This window comes from Vipera berus (assembly GCF_964194415.1).
Source record: "Vipera berus genome assembly, chromosome: 2".
Taxonomy (NCBI): domain Eukaryota; kingdom Metazoa; phylum Chordata; class Lepidosauria; order Squamata; family Viperidae; genus Vipera; species Vipera berus.
Window position 1 is genome coordinate 188,429,848 of NC_138203.1, and position 20,776 is coordinate 188,450,623.

General features: G+C 40.8%; 1 protein-coding gene across 3 annotated transcripts in view; it reads right to left on the reverse strand.

Annotated features, from left to right (window-relative positions):
* The window catches only part of LOC308662339 (rho GTPase-activating protein 7-like), a 115,925-nt gene that overhangs the window by 41,678 nt on the left and 53,471 nt on the right, over positions 1–20,776 (reverse strand). The window contains exon 1 of one of the 3 annotated variants that reach the window (XM_081318024.1): positions 1,473–1,495. The exons of the other annotated variants lie outside the window; for them this stretch is intronic. Coding sequence (XP_081174150.1) covers positions 1,473–1,485 — 13 coding nt within the window. The 5' untranslated portion in view covers positions 1,486–1,495. Of the gene's footprint in view, positions 1–1,472; positions 1,496–20,776 lie in introns of those variants that run through there. 3 annotated transcript variants of the gene reach the window in all.

Sequence of the window (20,776 nt, forward strand, 5' to 3'; positions counted from 1 at the left end):
GAATAGTATTGTGTTCATGCAGTAAGAGAAAAAACTGCAAACATAATTGAGGAGATAGCTATTGAAATAGTGTGTCTCCACTTGCATGTATATCTCTCTCATACATAACTACACACATAAAGAGATGCAGTTTTATCCCCTTTATTCTGATTTGATACACCTTTAAAATAATACAACTTTTAGAGGCAGGTCTAATCTTCCTTCTACCCCTATGGAATACTAACAGAATTCTCAATATATCTTAGTTCTATAGACTGAGAAAGAGTGAAATTTAAGTAACTGACCAGAACAATTTTAAAATATTTTCCATATATCTTTTCCCAACAGGCTCAGTTGCAGAAAAGGACTCAGCTTAAGGCCAAGCCAATTTTACATACTAAAGAACTGCTCTCATTTTTCCCCCCACTAAGCTCAGTCATGGCTATTTAAGGATATAAAAATGTCGAATTTTAATTTTAAAGAACAATGCCTACATTCTCACATACCACAAGTCTAAGTTCAGGAAAGGTTAGCAGAAGGAGTTAACAGTCAAGGACTCACTTCAGGAATATTCAGAAACGACCCACAAGCATGGAATGCAAAGTATGTATGGGACTCTGCCTCTTGCATTTCTTTTTTAATCTCTATTTCCCTTCCTACCAGACGACCCTGCTTGCTATCTCCAGACGTATCACTGAATTGCAACACAGCTATTCCGCAGTAAGATTCTGCACAAGGGTTCAACCTCTGGAAGTGACACAAACCCTGGGAATCCGAAGTGAGGCAGACCCTTCTCCACAACGAAACCTGCTCCCCCCATTCCCTTCGAGGGATCGATCCATCAGTGGCCAAGCCCAAAGCCACGAGCAGTCCCGCGTTCTCCTGTCACGTTTTCCAAATCGGATACTACCGCCTGCCTCCTCCGCCTCACTTCCCTTCCCTTCGCTCCAAGAGATGCCCAGCTGAGATGGGTTTGAATATATCGCCGTTCGCTATTTAGTATTAGATTACAGGAGTCTTCAAACTTGGCCCTTTGATGACTTGTGGACTTCAGCTCCCAGAATTCCTCAGCCAGGCACGCCGGCTGAGGAATTCTGGGAGCTGAAGTTCACAAGTCATCAAAGGGCCAAGTTTGAAGACCCCCCTGTATTAGAATATTCGAGGACCAGCTATGCAAGGGCGCACAGCAATCCGGACGGCTTCATCCCGCCCGCCTTCCCCTTTAAAGCAGCGGTCTTCAAACTTGGCCCTTTGATGACTTGTGGACTTCAACTCCCAGAATTCCTCAGCCAGCCAGGCTGGCTGAGGAATTCTGGGAGTTGAAGTCCACAAGTCATCAAAGGGCCAAGTTTGAAGACCCCTGCGTTTAAAGCAAGTCTCCCAGTTCTCCCATACAGGCTTCCCTCGCAAGCCCTTCAGCCCAGCCTCCGCCCCGACCAGCGGAATCGAGGCGACCCCAAGCAAACGGGTGACTTTGTGACGGCCACACTTACGCGTTAGTATCATCCTGGCTCGGTCGTCCGGATAACTGGCGTTCCCCGCTCCTGTTTTACTCCCTATCCATCCTTAAAAACCGCTTCGCCAACCAAAAAAGCCGCCCGGGCAACGCCGCCCGCCGTCAGTGCCAAAACCGGCTCGCCGAAGAGAAGCGGAGAGAGCCCAAGAGCCCCCACCGCCACCCCACCCCCCCAGAGCTCGCCAGTCACTCAGGTGGGTGCTTTTGGTCCCTCGCTCGCACCGCAAGCCTCCAGTTCGTCCAACGCGAAAGCTACGCGAATACGATGCGCCCGTCCCGCTTGCAGCGGGAAATGAGCGAGGCGGGGCCCTTGGCTCCTCCCTCCTCGCCGCCTTTTTCTGAAGAAGCGAAGATCTGCCCAGATGCTCTCCCGGGTTTTAGTGCGGACGGGAGAATTTGCAAAGTCCAAGAAACTGACACACCCACATTAGTGTGTAGGGTGCAAATCAAGGTGTCAATCGCTGTTGATTATGAATGGAGCAGTGGGCTAATGCAGGGGTCTTCAAACTTGGCCCTTTTATGACTTGTGGACTTCAGCTCCCAGAATTCCTGGCTGAGGAATTCTGGGAGTTGAAGTTCACAAGTCATAAAAGGGCCAAGTTTGAAGACCCCTGGGCTAATGCCTCCTTAAGTAACACCAGCTGCCTGCAATTAGTGCAGGTTCGCATCCCACCAGGCTCAAGGCTGACTCAGCCTTCCATCCTTCCGAGGTAGGTAAAATGAGGACCCAGATTGTTGGGGGCAATTAAGCTGACTTTGTAATAATGCCGCTTGTGGGGGCGGTGTATGAAAGCCCTAATAAGCAGGCATATACATAGAATGAAGGCTATTGCTAAGCTTGTAAGCCGCCCTGAGTCTTCGGAGAAGGGCGGGATATAAATGGAATAAAAAAATAAAAATAATATTAATAATAAAAAAACTTGGCTATATGCTGGCACCCAAGACCAATAGTAGTAAATTCCACTGAGAACAATGGAACCTGCCTATTTCTCTAGCCATCCCCACACTCCCAAATTACATATGCATATGATTGTTCAGTTAATATTGGAAATCAATTTCTAATAAGCACATCTAATTAAATAATGCAATACTCTGAATATCAACTCAAAAGAGAGATCCCTCCCCCAAGTTCAGTGGCATTTACTCCTTGAGAATTGCTTATAAAGCGGCAGCTTAAAATCACAGTAGAGGGGAAGCAGGTATTGAGTCATTGGACAGAGTTAAATATGACCAGGTTTGAGATCTCTATAGGATTCTTCTATTCCACACAAAAGTCTTTATGGTCTGAAATGGGGTTTTGCAAACCATGGTGCGTTGCCTTCTTGAAGATGCCAACCTTGGTCTTCCATACTGGGGGGAAGCTAACCATATCATCAACCATATATCAAATATGCTAACCATATCATCAACCGTACTTGGAGTAGTGTGATTTCCCCTCCTCCTCTATCCCCCCAGTTTCTTAGTATCAGATCCTCTGACCGAAGCTTTGCTTATGCTATGAGCAACGGTCCTGATTTCTCAGAAGTTGCGGTGGACGGAATCGTTACTCATTAGATCTGTGTTTCTCAATCTTGAGAAGGTTAAGATGCGCGGACTTGCAGCTCCCAGAAATCCCCAGCCAGTTGAAATCCACGCCTTTTACACATTAACTATTAGCACCACCAAATTACTACTGTTGAGCATCTTCATTTATGTTTCACATTAAGTTATTTATTTTATTTTAATCCCATTTATATCCCGCCCTTCTCTGAAGACTCAGGGCGGCTTACAATTTAAAGCACAAATCAATGTGCTTAGCAATAGCCTTCATTCTATGTATTTGCCTGCTTATTAGGGCTTTCGCCCCCCCCCCAAGCAGCATTATTACAAAGTCAGCTTATTGCCCCCAACAATCTGGATCCTCAGTTATGACTTTGGACTCTTCTTCCTTGCCATGTTCAAGTGCTTCCCTAAAGTCCTTGTGGGGAGGAGAGAGCAGAAAATATGCCATTATACTATTCCTCTGCTCATCCATCCTGAGCACTGCTAAGCCTGAGGCTGGGAAGTGATGCTGACCTTAACAGCTTTACTGTGGGACCAGTTAAAGAAAGTGGTAGGTGGATTCTCTTGGCTTTATTTGGCTTCCCACCAAATATCACCAGCAGGTATGAAAAACATCTACCAGTTGCACACCTTAATTTGGACTGTGGTTGAAGAAATGAGGTTTGATAGATAGCAGAGTGAGGGATTTTGCTCTGGAACATTCATCTGGCAAATAGACTCTTTTGGGACATCCGTCTAGCACTATTTCAATATTATACTATTCCAGTGTTATGGCATAGGTCTGATTCATCTCACATGTAAGTTTTTACAGGGCTTGCTTGATTTTAATTATAGATCCGGCCTTTGTTTGTTTTACACTAGTCTATTTAGTAAACTATACAGTATTCTATTACACTACTGTTTTGCACTTTGTCATACTAGAATTCAACATAGTTCGAGCACAGGTAATTGAACAAACTAGTGTTTTAAACTTTATGACAGTTGACTTCAACAAATTAAGAAATTAGAAAAGATTCCATGGATGTAAATCCTGAAGGGTAAAACAATTCAAGATGCTTGGGAAACTGAAAAAATGAGACTACAAAAGCCCAGTCCATCACAATAGCACTGGGAAAGAAAAACAAGAAACCCCAGACAAAACCATCATAGCTGCATAAAGAACTCTCTGACTAACTGAGGGACAAAAAGGACAAGTATAAAAAACAGAAAGAGAGACACATGGTAACTAGAAAGAATTCCAGCAAATAGCTCAAATCTGCAAGACCGGAGTCAGGAAAGCTAAGGATCAGAGTGAACTAAGACTTGCAACAAATGCAAAAACAAGCAACAAAAACAAATGTTTCTTTCAACATGTACCGAACCAAAAGTCAATTAAATAATCTGTTCATTAATGGAAGAAGATGGCAAGATGACATACAGCAATTCCTTCTTTGCATCTGTCTTCACACAAAAGGAAGAGAAATAGTACAATGTACCAAAAGCAGCACCAAGGGAGGGAGAGCAGGAATGTACGGTAGATCAAAATAGGCAGGAAATTGGTAAGAGAACACCTATCCACTCTAGATGAGTTCAAATTGCCAGAACCAGATTGTTTACTTTCTAGGGTTCTGAAGGAGCTAATAGATGTGATCTTAGAACTACTGAATGAAATATTTCAGATCTCCTGGACCGCGGGGAAACTGCCAGAGGACTGGAAAAGAGCTCCAGTCTTCAAAAAGGGGAAAAGGTGGATTCAGGAAACTACAGACCAATCAGCTTTAACTTCAGTACCAGGAAAAATCCTGGAAAAGATAATTAAGCAGCAGATTTATGAGCACCTAGAAACGAAAAATGAGAAATGATTACTAGAAGCCAGCATGGGCTTGTTAAAAACAGATCATGCCAGACAAAGCTTACTATTTCTTTGATAAAGTGTCTACATTAATGCTGTGAATATATAAGGGCAATTCAAAAATAAAACTCCATTTGGTTATCAATGACAGACACTCACAGATACAGAACCTTTATTGTACACATTAGAAAACTACAACATTACATTACTTTTGGACATAATCGCTATTCAAATTGAGGCACTTGTCATAATGTCTTACAAGGTTTTAAATTCCTTAGTAGTAGTCACTCAGCACCAACACCACACCGGAAGTGGTGCCATAGAAAATCCCACCAAATGTGAAGATGCCAAAGGAGTACTGCTAGTGAAGTTCATGGAGTGTGATTCGACCATCAATTCAGAAGTCTACTATGAAACATTACAAAAACTCAAGACAAGCCATCCATAACACGTGTCGGGGCATGGTAACTTCTGGTGTGGTGTTGGTTCACAATAATGCTCGCCCGCACACCACTAGGCGCACCCAAGAACTTTTGAAGCAGTTCCGTTGGGATGTTTTTGATCACACACAAACCCCCATTGCCCATATTTGGCACCGAGCAACTGCTACTAAGGAATTTCAAACCTTATAAGACATTAGGACAAGTGTCTCAATTTTAATGGTGATTATATCAAAAAGTAATGTAACGTTGTAGTTCTCTATCATATATAATAAAGGTTCTGTATCTGCGAGTCTCTGTCATTGATAACTAAATGGAGGTTTATTTCCGAATTGCCCTCATAGTATACTTGGATTTTAGTAAGGCTGTTGACAAAGTAGACCACATCAGCCTACTTTATGGTAAAATAGAACAATGTGGGATAAACAGATTGATTGGCAATTGATGGCCCAACTGCAGTCATGATGTATTCCTATATCTACATGGAAGGAAACATGCAGTGGGGTACCTCAAGTTTCTGTCTTAGGCCCAGTACTCTTCAGCATCTTAATAAATGATCCAGATGAGGGTATACAAGGGAACTCATCAAATTTGTAAACAACATCAAGCTAGGGGGAATTGCTAATACTTTGGAAGATAGATTTAAGATTTAGAAGGATCTTGCCAGACTTGAGCATTGGGCCCTCGTCACCAAGATGCACTTCAATGGTGAGAAAAAGAAGGTCCTGCACTTAGGCAGGAAAAACCAGATGCACAGATATAGAATAGGCAGCACCTGGCTCAACAGTAGTAATTGTGTGAGGGATCTAGATATCTTAGTGGACCACCACTTAAGCATGAGCCAGCAGTGCGCTGCAGCTGCCAAAAACGTTAATACAATCCTAGGCTGTATCAACAGAGGGCTAGTTTCAAGTTCACATGAAGTGATAGTATCTCTTTATACTGTATAGGTGAGACCACACGTGGAATACTGTATCTGGTTCTGGTTGTCGTGACACAAAAAGTTGTTGAGATCCTAGAAAAAGTACAGAGAAGAGCAACAAAGATGATAAGGGGTCTGGAGGCTAAATTGTATGATGAGCAGTTAAGGGAACTTGATATAACTAGCCTAGCAAAGAGGAGGTTTAGGAATGACATGATAGCTGTCTTCTGGTGCTTGAGGGGCTGTCACAGAGAAGAGACCGTCAACCTATTCTCCAAAGCACCTGAGAGTAGGATAAGGGGCAATGGGTGGAAGCTTGTTAAAGAAATCCAATCTGGAACTAAGGAGAAATTTTCTGACAGTGAGAGCAATTAATCAATGGAACAGCTTGCCTCCTGGAGTTGTGGGTGCAGAGGTTTCCAAGAAAAGATTGGACAACATTTTGTCCCTTATGGTATAAAGTTTCTTGCCTTGGGCAGGGGGTTGGAGAAGACCTCCAAGTTTGCTTTCAGCCTTATGAATCTATAATTCAGTACAAAATTACATTGTGACTTGGCATTTAGTATAAATGCATCAAATCATGGCTTAACTTACAAGCCATGATTAAACAAGTCATATTGTATGCTGTGTGAAGCCATTCCTAACGTGTTGTACTGTAGGAACATAGGCACAATGAATCCAAACAGCCACAAGCAAAACTGCTTCCCAGACAATGTTCCTGTGTAATAGCAATGCAAGTAAAACTACAGATATATCCCATATTGTAGGGTGCTCTAAAGCTCTGTGATAGTAAAACATATTAATGGGGTGCAGTTTTCTAGTTCCAAATAAGGGAACAGCTGATAAGAACCCCACCCCCAACCTAAGAAGTGTCTTCACATCTCAAGACTGATTTTGACACTAACATTTACATTGGTAACTAAGATCTTTTTATTTTAAAGAAAGATAACTAAATACAAAAGTTTGGAGGAAACATTTGTGTTTAGTTATCATTTTGCTTATCATTTCCAACTGACCTGCAAAATATAGAAACAAATTCCTGATGAATGGGCACATTTTAGGGAAGCTTGTGTTTATCTTACATATCACTTAGAGCCAAAGGATAACAAATTGCAAACAAATCTGACAATTTAAAATGAAAAAAAAAATACAAATGATAATTCACTGCATCAGTAAATTCTTCCAGACCATGTATATGGACTAATCCCTACAGTGAGGCAAGATGCCATAATCTCTTTCAAGTCTTTATGAGTACAACTGAAGAATTTACTTGGACTTCAGTAAGGTATTTGATAAAGTAGATCACAACCTACTACTTGATAAGATAAAAAAATGTGGGTTAGATAGCATCACCACCAGATGGATTCGTAGCTGGCTGACAGGCCGTACTCAGCGTGTGGTCCTCAATGGAACCGCATCTACATGGAAGGAAGTGTATAGTGGGGTGCCCCAGGGCTCTGTTCTGGGCCCAGTGCTCTTCAACATCTTCATCAATGATTTGGATGAGGGGATAGATGGGGAACTCATCAAATTTGCAGATGACACCAAGCTGGCAGGAATAGCCAATACTCCAGAAGATAGGCTTAAGATACAGGAAGATCTGGACAGACTCGAACACTGGGCACTATCTAACAAAATGAAATTCAATGGTGAAAAAGTAAGGTTCTACATTTAGGCAGGAAAAATCAAATGCACAAGTATAGTATAGGTGGTACCTTGCTCAATAGTAGTAACTGTGAGAGGGATCTCGGAGGCTTAGTAGACAATCACTTCAATATGAGCCAGCAGTGTGCTGCAGCTGCCAAAAAAGCCAACACAGTGCTAGGCTGCATTAACAGAGGGATAGAATCAAGATCACGTGAAGTACAAATACCACTTTACAATGCCTTGGTAAGGCCACACCTGGAATACTGCATCCAGTTTTGATCACCACAATGTAAAAAAGATGTTGAGACTCTAGAAAGGGTACAGAGAAGAGCAACAAAGATGATTGGGGGACTGGAGGCTAAAACATATAGGGAACGGTTGCTGGAATTGGGTATGTGTAGTTTAACGAAGAGAAGGGTGAGGGGTGACATGATAGCAGTGTTCCAATATCTCAGGGGCTGCCACAAAGAAGAGGGAGTCAAGCTATTCTCCAAAGCACCTGAAAGCAGGACAAGAAGCAACGGATGGAAACTAGTCAAGGAGAGAAGCAACCTAGAACTAAGGAGAAACTTCTGACGGTTAGAACAATTAACCAGTGGAACAACCTGCCTCCAGAAGTGGTGAACGCTCCAACACTGGAAGTTTTTAAGAAGAGACTGGACAGCCATTTGCCTGAAATGGTATAGGGTTTCCTGCCTGAGCAGGGGGTTGGACTAGATGACCTGCAAGGTCCCTTCCAACCTCTTGTTGTTGTTGTTGTTGTTGTTGTTGTTGTTGTTGTTGTTATTATTATTATTATTATTATTATTATTATTATTATTATTATTATTATTATTATTTGCATAAAGAGCTTTGTGCTAAAGTAATTTTGTTGACAAATATCCATTTTAGATGTATTTAAAAATGTTGAAGTCTGAATTGTCTTTTTTCTCAATGTGTGCATCATTTTTCTTAAATATTGCCTCAGTTTAAAAACTTTCCAATAACTCAGTATTGTGGATCATTTGATTTATGCAATTAATCACACCATATGTGTTTGAAACTAGGTTCAGTGGTCCTGTGGGAAAAGGAGATATATGTATATAAAAAATATAATTACCCCTCATTTCCCAGAGATACAATTGTAGAAAATGAATGAATCAACAGCCTGTACAAATTAATCATATATGAATCTAAAATTCTGTCTCCTGCAAAATATATGCTGAACTAAGCATTTGGGGGAAAAACAGGAAGAAGAGATATAAGCTTTTACATGTTGTAATCAGGTATCCTAAATTAACTGGCTGAGACAGACAAATCTTTTGCTTTTGTCTAGACAATCGCTAGAGCTTGCTCAGTAGTAAATTAAGTGTTTAGGATTGCTAAACTAGCGACAATTTCTTAAAATATGTTTCCCAGGTATTTATTGTTTACAACATAATGGCTTTATTCCTGAAGAAATATGCAAGTAGAATTCTTCCAGTAACATCAACGTCTTCATTTTATATATTTTATTAAGGAAACAGGTTCCTAATAATGGGAAGCATATGGAATTGCTGTAATGTCTCTTGCTCACTTTTAGATGTATTTATTTATTTGAAGCACTTATATAGTTGCTGATCTTACATGTTACAATCCCAGGAGGCTCATAAAGCAACAATAAAAACATGAAACTTTAAAAAAAACAAAAAAAAACAGCTGGTGCCTCAAAGGCAATAGATTCCCACACCTCCATATCCAGCTGCACTCGGTGGCAGCCTCACTCTACTCAGTGCAGTGGGAAAGACCAAGTTTTACAAGCAGAAGGCCGTGAAGTTGGAGACCTGCCACATCTCAGGGAGAAGGATATCCCACAAGGCAAGGACTATCTCAGAGAAGACAGGCTTCAAAGGTTCTGGGAAATGATAGCATTTAAGAGAAGAGATCTCTTAAATACTGACCATTTTGGCAGAATGGTCAGATACCCTTTAGGTAAGGTGGTCCTACAAATCTCCTGGTCCTATGTTATTCTGGGTTTTAAAGCTGATAACCAGTAACTTGAATCGTACCAAATGAGACTATGAGAAGTGCAGCACATGTGATATAGTAGTGATATAATATGTGCAAACCCTAGAACACTGAGAATTGCATGCAGTGTTTATGTTTATTGGACTTATATACCGCCCTTTTCCCGTAGGACTCAGGGCGGTTCACAAGGAATTTAAAATAACAGTACAAATTACAAAAGTTAAGAACGATTAAAATAATTAAATTTAGTCCTTGAATAAAATAAAACCCCTGTTAAACTCCAATTAAAACCCAATTAAAATAAAATTAAAATTAAAATTCTCAGTCCTGGCCGGAAAGCTCAAAGAGCCAGGTCTTCAGGTCCTGGCGGAGTAAACGAAGGTCAGGGGCAGACCTGAGCTCTACAGGGAACTGGTTCCAAAGGGCAGGCGCACCCACAGAGAAGGCCCTCCCCCTGGGTGTTACCCGCCGGCAGTGCTGAATTCTGGACTAGTTGTAATTTCCAGGTAGTCTTCAAGGACAGCCCCAAGTAAAGCAGATTGTAGTAATCTAACTGGGACGTGCTTAGAGCATGAATGATCTGAACCAGGAATGGGTGCCTTTGGCACATAAAATAAATTTATGTAAAGACCCTCCTGGGCCCGACTGCTACCTTCTTCTGGAGCAGGAGTTGCAAATCTTGGAAAACCCCAGGTTAGGCACCAGTTCTATCCAACTGATGTACTTTAGTCCCTTCAAGCTGGCATCTAGCTGTGACCAATGTTGGGCAATATCGAGAATATATCTCTTAATCCCATGCAGACTGAAGGGAAGACAAAAAAAGATATGTGTGAAATGGTTGCACTGGACTTGAAGACTTCTTCTTATCCATATGCATTCACTGGATAATCTTTTTAAAGCTTAGGTCACTGGGTTCTCTCTGTGGGCCCAATCAAAGAAAAACTTTTTCCCCCTGACATGTACCTGTGACTAACATGATGATCAATGCTGAGAAATACTGACAATTTAGTACAATGTCTGGGAACCATAGGTTCTGAATCTTGTTTCATGTAAAAAAAAATCTGGGACCAATTTTAAGACATGCAGTGTAGTTTCCACAGATGAACTATGATCCACCTGCAATGATGATTCCCATACAGATTGAAGAGAATAATGCAGAAGCTGGGACCTGCTTGTACCTTGTGAGGCATTTAAACTGTATTGCCTCCAAATAGCACTAGCAACAGCACTTATATACCACTTCACGGTGCTTTACAGCCCTCTCTAAGCAGTTTACAGAGTCAGCATATTGCCCCCCCCCAACAATCTGGATCCTCATTTTGCCAACCTCAGAAGGACGGAAGGCTGAGTCAAACTTGAGCCGGTGAGAATCGAACTGCTGGCATTTGGCAGAATTAGGCTGCGATGCATTCTAACCACTGAGCCACCACGGCTCCTACAACATTTGTCTTCTTTGTCTTCTTTTCCCTAGTATGAATTGTGTTAGGCATACACAGATGCAATTCTATAAGTGTGCTCAGTGCTTTTTTTGTAAAAGAAAAAGGTGCCGGAACACACACATGTCATACAACCCGCCTTGCCTACCCTACAAGGTTCCATCCAAAAAAGGTGCCGGAACTCAGTTCTGAGCGTTCTATGAGAAAAAAAGCCCTGAGTGTGCTATTAATAATAATCTAGCATTACAGCAAATTAGCAATTCTGCAACTGAAGCAAAATAGACCGAATAAAAAGTTGAAGCACATTTTGGGACCCCCATATCCCTATTTGGGTAAAAAAACAACCCATAAACATGGTCTCCAAACTGCTTATTTTAAAGAAAACCTCAAACTATTTCAAGATTATAAAATATTTAAGTGTAAGTAACAGGGCAAATAAGGACAACCCTACTGATAAATCTGGTGTCACAGCTCATACTCCACCCATTATTTGTTAAATAAAAACATACATTTCTTTCCTTACATCAGATCTTGGCTTATCATCTCTTCCCCATCTTTGCATAAGATCTGGTCCAAGGATTGGATAAAATGAACACAAATGAATTGTAACGAACAGTAGGTTCTTTCTACAGCACATGAATTCATCATGTAGAGTAAGATTGGCCAATTTTCCCTGTTTACAGGGCCCATTTCCATAAGAGTTATCAGCTGAGTCCACTGGCCAAAACAAGTAGTACACAATGCCAGAGGAAAAGTGGTTGGGTCTGTTTTTCTTCTCCCTTTATAACAGCCAAGATTTAGGCAGAAGTTGTATTTATCTGTATGGTGTCTTGCAAATGCTAAATGCTCCTATGTTTGCCACATTAATGACAATATGGAGAATGACATCATCATTCTGAAATGGACCTGTTGATTCAAAATATATTTTTGGTTTATGATCATGAAGGGCACACTATTTTTTAAACAAATTCCTGGATTTTTTTTAAACCACATTTTAGTAAGATGAATAGGTGTGATATCCTTCTGAATAAAATGTGCAAACCACAACACACTCCAAAATCTGTCAGAAGATGGTTTGTTGCGACTGTATTTCTGTTGCTGGTTCCTAACTCATAAGTCTATTTTATTATTACATATTTTGTTTTAATCACTCTTATAGGAGGACTAAGATGATGCAAGGACAATTTAGAACTCAGGTTACTTAGGAAATGTGCCTCCAAGGGAACTAATTTTAAGACTGCTATCACTAAGGGACTGGTTGTCAGTATTTAAATAAAGCTAAAAGTAAAGGTTTCCCCGGCTGTCCAGTTATATCTGACTCTAGGGGATAGTGCTAATCTCTGTTTCTTAGCTGAGAGAGTCAGTATTGCACACAGACATTTCCTTGGACATGTGACCAACATGACTATATGCTGAGGTGCATGGAACACTGTTAGCTTCCCACTGAAGTGGTACCTATTTATCTATCACATTTGCATGCTTTCGAATTGCTAGGTTGTAGGAGCTGGAACAAGGAATGTGTGGGATAATATATTTTATTAGCCATTTTGTGGGACCTTCTGTACAGCCTACTCCAACAAAGCTCATGCTATGCATTTTTAAAAACAAACAAACAAACAAACAAACCCAAAGCCAAGTACAGGTAATCCTCAGTTACAACAATTTACTTACTAGCTGTTCAGAGTTATGCAATAATCCCCCCAAGTATTTATGACACAGTCCCAAAATTACAAATGTTGCAGCACCATGGCAGTCGTTCACCCTTATGAACAACTGCAGACGCACTGCAACATTCATCCTGCCTATTCCCCCTCCCCACAATTGCTTTCCCCTCCTATCCTGCCACACTGGACTCACCTTGTGAAGATCTGTCTCCTCTCGGACTTCCGGTGGCTGCGCGGCGCCGGAGACAGCCTTCCCGGGCTGCCCGCGGCTCAGCTGAGTAATTTTCACCCGAAACAGCGCCGATCAGCTGTTCGGGTGAATTTGAAGCCCCCTCCTCGGGAGAAGAGGAGGGGGTGAGGCCCCAGGTAGGGGTCGAGTTCTCCGGGGCCGCCTGAGCTTGTAGCTTGGGCGGCCGAAGGATCGAACTCCCCCGTAGCCTGGGTCGCTCCCAGCTGGCCAGCGCCTCTGCTCCTGATTTCATGGAGCAGAGCCAGGCGTCTGCGACCACCCCTGCCTGAAGGAAGGACTATGGAATAAAAAGAGCAGGCAGAGCGGTACAAGAGGAAGAGGTGAAGAGGATTATTTTATTTTACTCTCGAGCTTGATGGACTTTTTAAACTTAAAGTGAAAGTGCGTCACAATTGAAAGTAAAAGATGGCGGCTAAACCTCCCCCTAAAACTCTTCGGAGTGCTGGAACTTCTCCGGTGCAACAATCATCATTGCAGGCATTGCATCCTCCTGATGTATTGACATCGAAGGACTTACAAGATGCTCTTGAAAAACATACCCAGGTAATTTTGAAATCAATGGGTGATAAATTTGCACAGATGGAGGAGAAATTGAAGAAGTTGGAGGAGAGGATGGAACAGAAGTTCAGGGTGATGAAGGTAGACATTTTGTCTTCAGTGTATAAAGTGGCTGAATGTGTGGAAGATTTGGATGAAAAAGTGGAAGATTTGACTCAAAAGAATGCCATATTAGAAGCAAAAGTATTGGAGAATGAAGATTTAAGAGACAAAATGGATAGAGAATTGAGTCTTGCTCAATATTTCCAGATGCAGTTTGCCATTAGAATCAGAGGTTTAAAGGAGAATATTAAGGAAGATCTAAAGCAGCTGGTTTCTGAGGCTCTCGAAGTGGTATTGAATCAGCCAGCATCTGAAATAAAAGGAGGCATGGATAAAGTGTTTCGTGTGAACTCATGGATTGCTAGACAGAGAAAGTTGCCTAGAGATGTGGTGGTTTATTTTGTAAAAAGGGAAATTAGAGATGAAGTTATACAAGCTGCCTATGATACTAAAGTCGTGATTGCTGATCAAGAAGTTCTGGTTCTAAAAGAAATTCCTCCAAAGATTTTAAGGAGAAGGAAGGATTTTACATTTCTTGTGCAAGAGCTCAAGCAACGAGATATAAGGTTCAGATGGGAGATCCCAGCTGGGTTGATGGTGATGCATGAAGGTAAAAGGTACCGTCTGGTTACTGTGATGCAAGCGCGTGATTTTTACAATAATGTTTTAAAAGCAACCCCATTAACACTTTTGGAAGCTGCAAAGGGATCTGGAGAAGGAGAACATCAAGAGGCTGAAGATGGACAGACAGAGGAGAATGGTGCTGGAGGAGATCAAGTTATAACACCTTTGGATGATCCCAGAGAACAGAGGGTGACGCGTGCTGCTTTAAAACGATCAAAAAAGATAAAAGAACAAGAACAGCAGAAGTCTATGGAACTTTCACAACGTACTTACAGCCAAGTAGTGGGAGGTGGGAAAAGATTTGGGTGAGGAATGTAAAATTTATACAAGTTTGAAATCTAAGAGAGAATTTTTACAAAATGTTTTATAGATGGTATTTAGATTTTAAAAAGCTAAGTATGTATTTGAATTATTAGCCTAAATGTTGGAGGTGCGGTGATGAAGACGTAATATATTTTCATATATGCTGGACTTGTAAAAAGGTTAAGGCTTTTTGGATAAAAGTCTGGTGGAACATACTAAGTTGATGTTGAATTTAATTACGGCAGCAAGACTTTTGATAGGTTAGTACTGAAAGAGGAACTGCCGACCATAGAAGAGTGGACTTTAAAGGTTTCCGACCTGGTCGAAATGGCGAAGATTTCGGCCTATTTGAAAGATTACTTGCAGGAACGCTATATTATGGAAGGGAGAAAATGGCTTGAGTTTATCTAGAATAAGTATAGGGTTAAGAAGTTTTATATTTGAATAAGTCTTCTTTCTTTGTTTCTTTTTCTATATTAGTTTTTTTTATATATATTTATATTACTAAGGTTTGTTTTATCCTATATAAGCTAGAGAGTGATAGATTTTAGAGTTTATGGTTGTTAGTATATGGTTGTTTATGATTGTTTTTTTATATATATACCTTGTATTTAGCTCTGGGAAGTCGGGGGGGAGGGGGGGAGGGGGGAGAGGAAGGGGGGGAGGGAGAAGGGTGGGGGAGGGGGGATTTTTTAAGGGAAAAATTGTATGTTAAAACTTTTCAATTAAAAAAAAAAGATCTGTCTCCTCTCTGCTGTAGTTTCTTTGAAAGTGGAAGGATTTCACTTCCAACATCTGATCAGCTTGCAAATACTTTTTGTGCGCTGAGTGAAATGTTCTGGGCACCGTGATCTCATAGGACTTCAGGCTGTGAGATCACGCTGCCCAGAAGTTTCCATTCTCCACACAAAACGTTTGAAGCCAACTGGATACTTTGAGGGAGCAAGGCTTCATGTAATGGCAGGCTCCATTACAATTGTAACTCAAGGAAAGTGTCACAAGTTTCATTTGTTCCCTCAGAAGAAAACACAACCAAATAAGCATTGTATTCCTAGAGTTTTTCACTGCTTTTACACAGTACTGTAAATATAGTTATTTGCTCATGTCACTGTAATAACCAGTGTTGATACCTGCCTTAAGTGCAGGTATGTTTTCAGTCAGACATCAGAATCTGAGAAGCAAATAATGGGATCCTTTTAAGGTGGTTTCAGGTACATGATTAGAACTGCTGGTGTCTGCTGGAGGGGGGAGATCAACACTGGCAACATGGAGTAGGGGCATCCCATAGGGGGGCATCAATAGTATAAAAATGGCAGGCATGACTGGACAATCAGTACCTTGTTTCTTTTTAATAGGTGGCATATGCTTTGCTCACTTGGTCCTACTATATTGACATTGTTGACTCCCCTCAGCAGATACCACAAGATGGAATATCATCATGCAACCCCCACCATTTTGATGTGCATACCAACATCGCACAAACAGTCAAAAGAGACAGGAGTTGCATCATCCATCCATCCATCCACTCACTCACACTCAGTTTGAATAGCAACCCATCTCAAACCAGTGACTTTTTATCTTCCAGCTTGCCAATTTTGAACACCCTCCTGGCAGCTACTACTAATAACCTTCAGCACACATTTGTCAAGAACAGGCCTGCCAGATCTTTTTTAAGTAGATAGTTCTCTTAATAAATTGAAGGGATGTTGTGGATAACTTGATCTTAAGAAAGCATTTAACAAAATACCTCAAGGCATTTTGATTTGAGCAGACAAATTAAGAATTAGCTGTATGGAAGTAATGAAGACCAAAGCTTTTCTTAGTCAGTATTCATCAAAGGTTTCTCATTAAACTGGAGAAAGAATTTGATGTTGAATTGGGTACTCATCAAGGGAAAGTCAAAGATATGCTTATCAGATTTTAAAATATAAAACTACCGTATGTAGATATGGTCTAAAAGACAGAAGCGACTTCCAAAATGAAGTTTTTTATGTTAAAGAAGTAAGCTGAAATTTAATAGAGATAAACACTAATTGATTCATTTAATAAAAAGAATTGAAATGTATAGCAAGTATACCTTTTTAGATTTGTAGTTGATTAAAGAGATATGGCTTCAAAAAAGCAAATACAGTTTCACAGCATCATTTCAACAGAAATTATAATTTCCAGGCCATATTCTACAGTCTGTTGTATTGGTTTCAAGTATTGGTCTCACTCATCCTTTCTGAGTTGTATAGTCCACCGTTTAATAATTCAGACAAACCAGAGCAGATTTACAGAGATTCTATGAAAAAAGTTTGAAGGAATTGGAATATTCAGCCATGAGAAGACAAGAAGTGGGATGATTATGAGCTTCAAATACTTGGAAGTATATCATGAGAAGAAAAACCTCTTTTCTATCATCCTGTATGCATTATGTGGAAATAATAGATTTAAGTAATAAGTTCTGGTTGAATGACAGAACAATTGGAAACCAATTATTTATTGAGAATGTAGATTTTTCCCCCAATGGATGTGTTCAAATAAGAGCTGCAGACCTGTCTGTCAAAAATACTTTAATTTTTCCCATAATCAATGAAAGGTTGGAGTGGGTGGCTTAAATGGCAACATCCAATTCTATGATTCTATTTTAAAATAAGATCTTTAACATTTGGGGAAAGTTATTTTCCTTCCAAACAAATGGCTGCCATGTCTTTGAATTTTCCCTTTCCTTATACTATAGGGACTGACTTAATATGTATACTTGTGAACCACTGTATGAAATTTTAAATAAAAGTCACTTAAGTAACTGTAAGCACCATCTACAAATGTCAATACCTTATACTCAAATAGAGCAAAAATGCAAAGCATACATTCTCAACAAACTAAATATTTAAGACCAGCACTGTTACAATAACATGGAATTATGAGTAGTCAGTTTCCCTCTCTTACATATTTGGACTCTTATGAATATTTGGAATATTTCCTATGTAAAGTGGGTTAGGACGCTAAGCTTGTCGATCAGAAGATTGGCAGTTTGGCGGGTCAAATCCCGAGTGCCGCGTAACAGAGTGAGCGCCTGTTACTTGTCCCAGCTTCTGCCAACCTAGCAGTTCGAAAGCACGTAAAAATGCAAGTATAAAAATAGGGACCACTACAGTGGGAAGGTAACAGCGTTCCGTGCGCCTTTGGCGTCTAGTCATGCCGACCACATGACCATGGAGACCTCCTCAGACAAGCGCTGGCTCTTTGGCTTTGAAACGGAGATGAGCACCGGCCCCTAGAGTCGGAAACGACTAGCACGCATGTGCGGGGGAACCTTTACCTTTACCCTTTATGTAAGGAAAAAGCCTAAATTCTATTGTTAAAGCAAACATCTATGGAGATACTCAGTCCTTCAGCTCATAGTTGTCCCAAGAGGCAACTGGACTTCCTTTGTCTTTCCTTGAAGATGTTTTACTTCTCCATCCAAGAAGCTGCAGTGCAGTGCAGTGAGACATGTGCAGATCTGTACATTGGAAAAACAAAACAACCACAAACACATGGCATAACATAGGAGAACAAATCCACCTGGACAACATTCATCAGTCCATCTGCATTTATTTTTATTTTTTTATCCCATTTATATCCCGCCCTTCTCCGAAGACTCAGGGCGGCTTACAATCTAAAGCACAAATCAATGTGCTTAGCACATTTGAAAGACAAAGGCCACTCTTTTGAAGAGAACAAAGTCCATAATTTGGACAAGAAGACTGCTGGTTTGAAAAAAGAGTCAAAAAGGTCATCTATATAAAATTGAACTGCCCTCTATCAATGGGGGGCAGGGGCAGTTATGACACCACCTATCTCCTGTTTACAACACAGTCCTTTCAACAGTTCCAGAAAGGTTCCAAACCCATTTGCACTATTCAGATGACCCTAAGGGCACAGATAAACCTCCAAGTGGCCTCAACCACTCACAGAAAAAGTGCTAACGACCAGATGACTGCAAGGAATATAAATCCTTCCATCCTCCACCCTTTAATCAGAACTGAAGAAGCTTCTTGGATGAGAAGCAAAACATCTTCAAGGAAAAACAAAAAAAAAGTCTAGTTGCCTCTTGAAAAAGGACCTTTGGGTCACAAAGTAAACCTTATCTCAATGGCTTGGCCTAGTGTTAATCAGTTTTAATTCATTTTTAAATAGTCCTACTTTTTCAACAAAACATTTTATTTTCTTCAAGTTGCTTGATTTAGAATTATGTGATGTCTTTCGACCATTAAGACCCACTTTATGCAATTATATAATGTATAGCTTAGCACCTGCTTTGGGACTGAGCCCAATGAAGGATCTGGCCATAGAGAAATTCAACAGAAAATCTTTTCTCTCCTTTCAAGTGTATCCCAACAGAAGGAAAATTATGCAAGTCCGTTTTCCACCTACATTACTACCAGAAGCAGCATTGCCTACACCCTCTGAAATATGCCATTCTAGGGAGAGCCTGATCTAAGCTGGGATAAGCTTTCCAACACATAATGTAACATCAAGTTGCTGTGCAAGTCTTACCACACCTTTAAACATTTTCTCAAACGATTTGGACATTTAACACATAAATCAGATTCACCTATATGTTTGGGGCAGTATCAGAAAGTTTTCAGTAGATTAATGCTCAATACTCAGTGGACCTCTCCGTCTTTAATCAAGTTACATTTTTAGCCAAACACTCTCAATCTTCCTATCAAAATGCTTATTACTATGCTGCTGTCTCAGTGCTACCACTGGGTCCACAGACACACATTCCATATAGCTAGACAGAGTCATATTTATTATTTAAAGCCTAGCTCACACAAAGAGGTCAGTTGTACAAGTTTTTTCAGAGTAAAATATTACAGCAATCTCTGTTCAGGCTCCCTTCTCTACATCTGAATTTTCCATAAACAGTCATGAAGCTGTCCAGCAGCTATCTTCTTTGTTAGCATTCCATCTGCAAATCCTTGCAAACATCTACGAATATCCTACATCATTTGCTTTATGAATTGCTTTTCTACACCTAAAATTTGCAAGTTATTACTACCATCCCAATAGTTGGCTTAGTGTAGTGCTTAAGGAACCGGGCTAGAGATTGTGAGTTGTAGTCCCGCCTTGGGCACAAAGCCAGCTGGGTGACCTTGGGCCAGTCACTTTCTCTCAAGTCCTAGAAAGGAGTCAATGGAAAACCACTTCTGAAAAACCTTGCCAAGAAAACTTCAGGGATTTTTCCAGGCATCTCTTGAGAATCTGACACAACTGAAGGGGAAAAAAACAACCATCCTAGCCCAGTGATGGCAAACCTTTTAGAGACTGAGTGCCTGAACTGCAACCCAAAACCTACTTATGTATCATCGGGTGCTGGGTGGGCATGGCCCTTTGGGTGGGTGTGGTCCATTGGGTGGGCATGGCCCATTGGGTGGGCGTGGCTGCAGTGGTAACAGCAGACTGGGTGGGACTAAAAAGTTCAATCAATCAATTCCAACTTTGCGAGATCTTTTTTTTCCCCCGCGAGAAGTTGAAATTGATTGATTGAACCTTTTTTTTTTTTTGCACACAGCGGCAGAGGCCTAAAGTGAAAAGGTTTTATAAAACCCAGCTGAAAGCCTAGGACTGGGGCAACAGCGTGCGTGCCCACAGAGGGGGCTCTGTGTGCCACCTGTGGCATGCGTGCCATAGGTTCGCCACCACGGTCCTAGCTCCTCAAAATAAAGCAGATTTGGACTGGTTAATATTTTTAGCAGTGGATCATTAGGAAATCCGAGGGTTTTAGACAAAGCTGGGACCTTTAAAAAAAACATAGCTCAGCTGTTCGGCAAACTCTCTGCATATTGTTGCCAAGAAAATGACATCAACCTGCCCATAAAGTTACCAAGAAACAAGCTCAAGTTGAGGGTTGTTATCATAAACTGCTTATCTTCTAGACAACTTCTCCTAAACTGTCAAGTCAGAATAAATCTTCCAAACGTTTTAACAAAGGACTTTTGCCAACTTATTCCCTGGTCAGTTTGCAGTAATGAAATCATATAACATTGCACAAAAACAAATGCA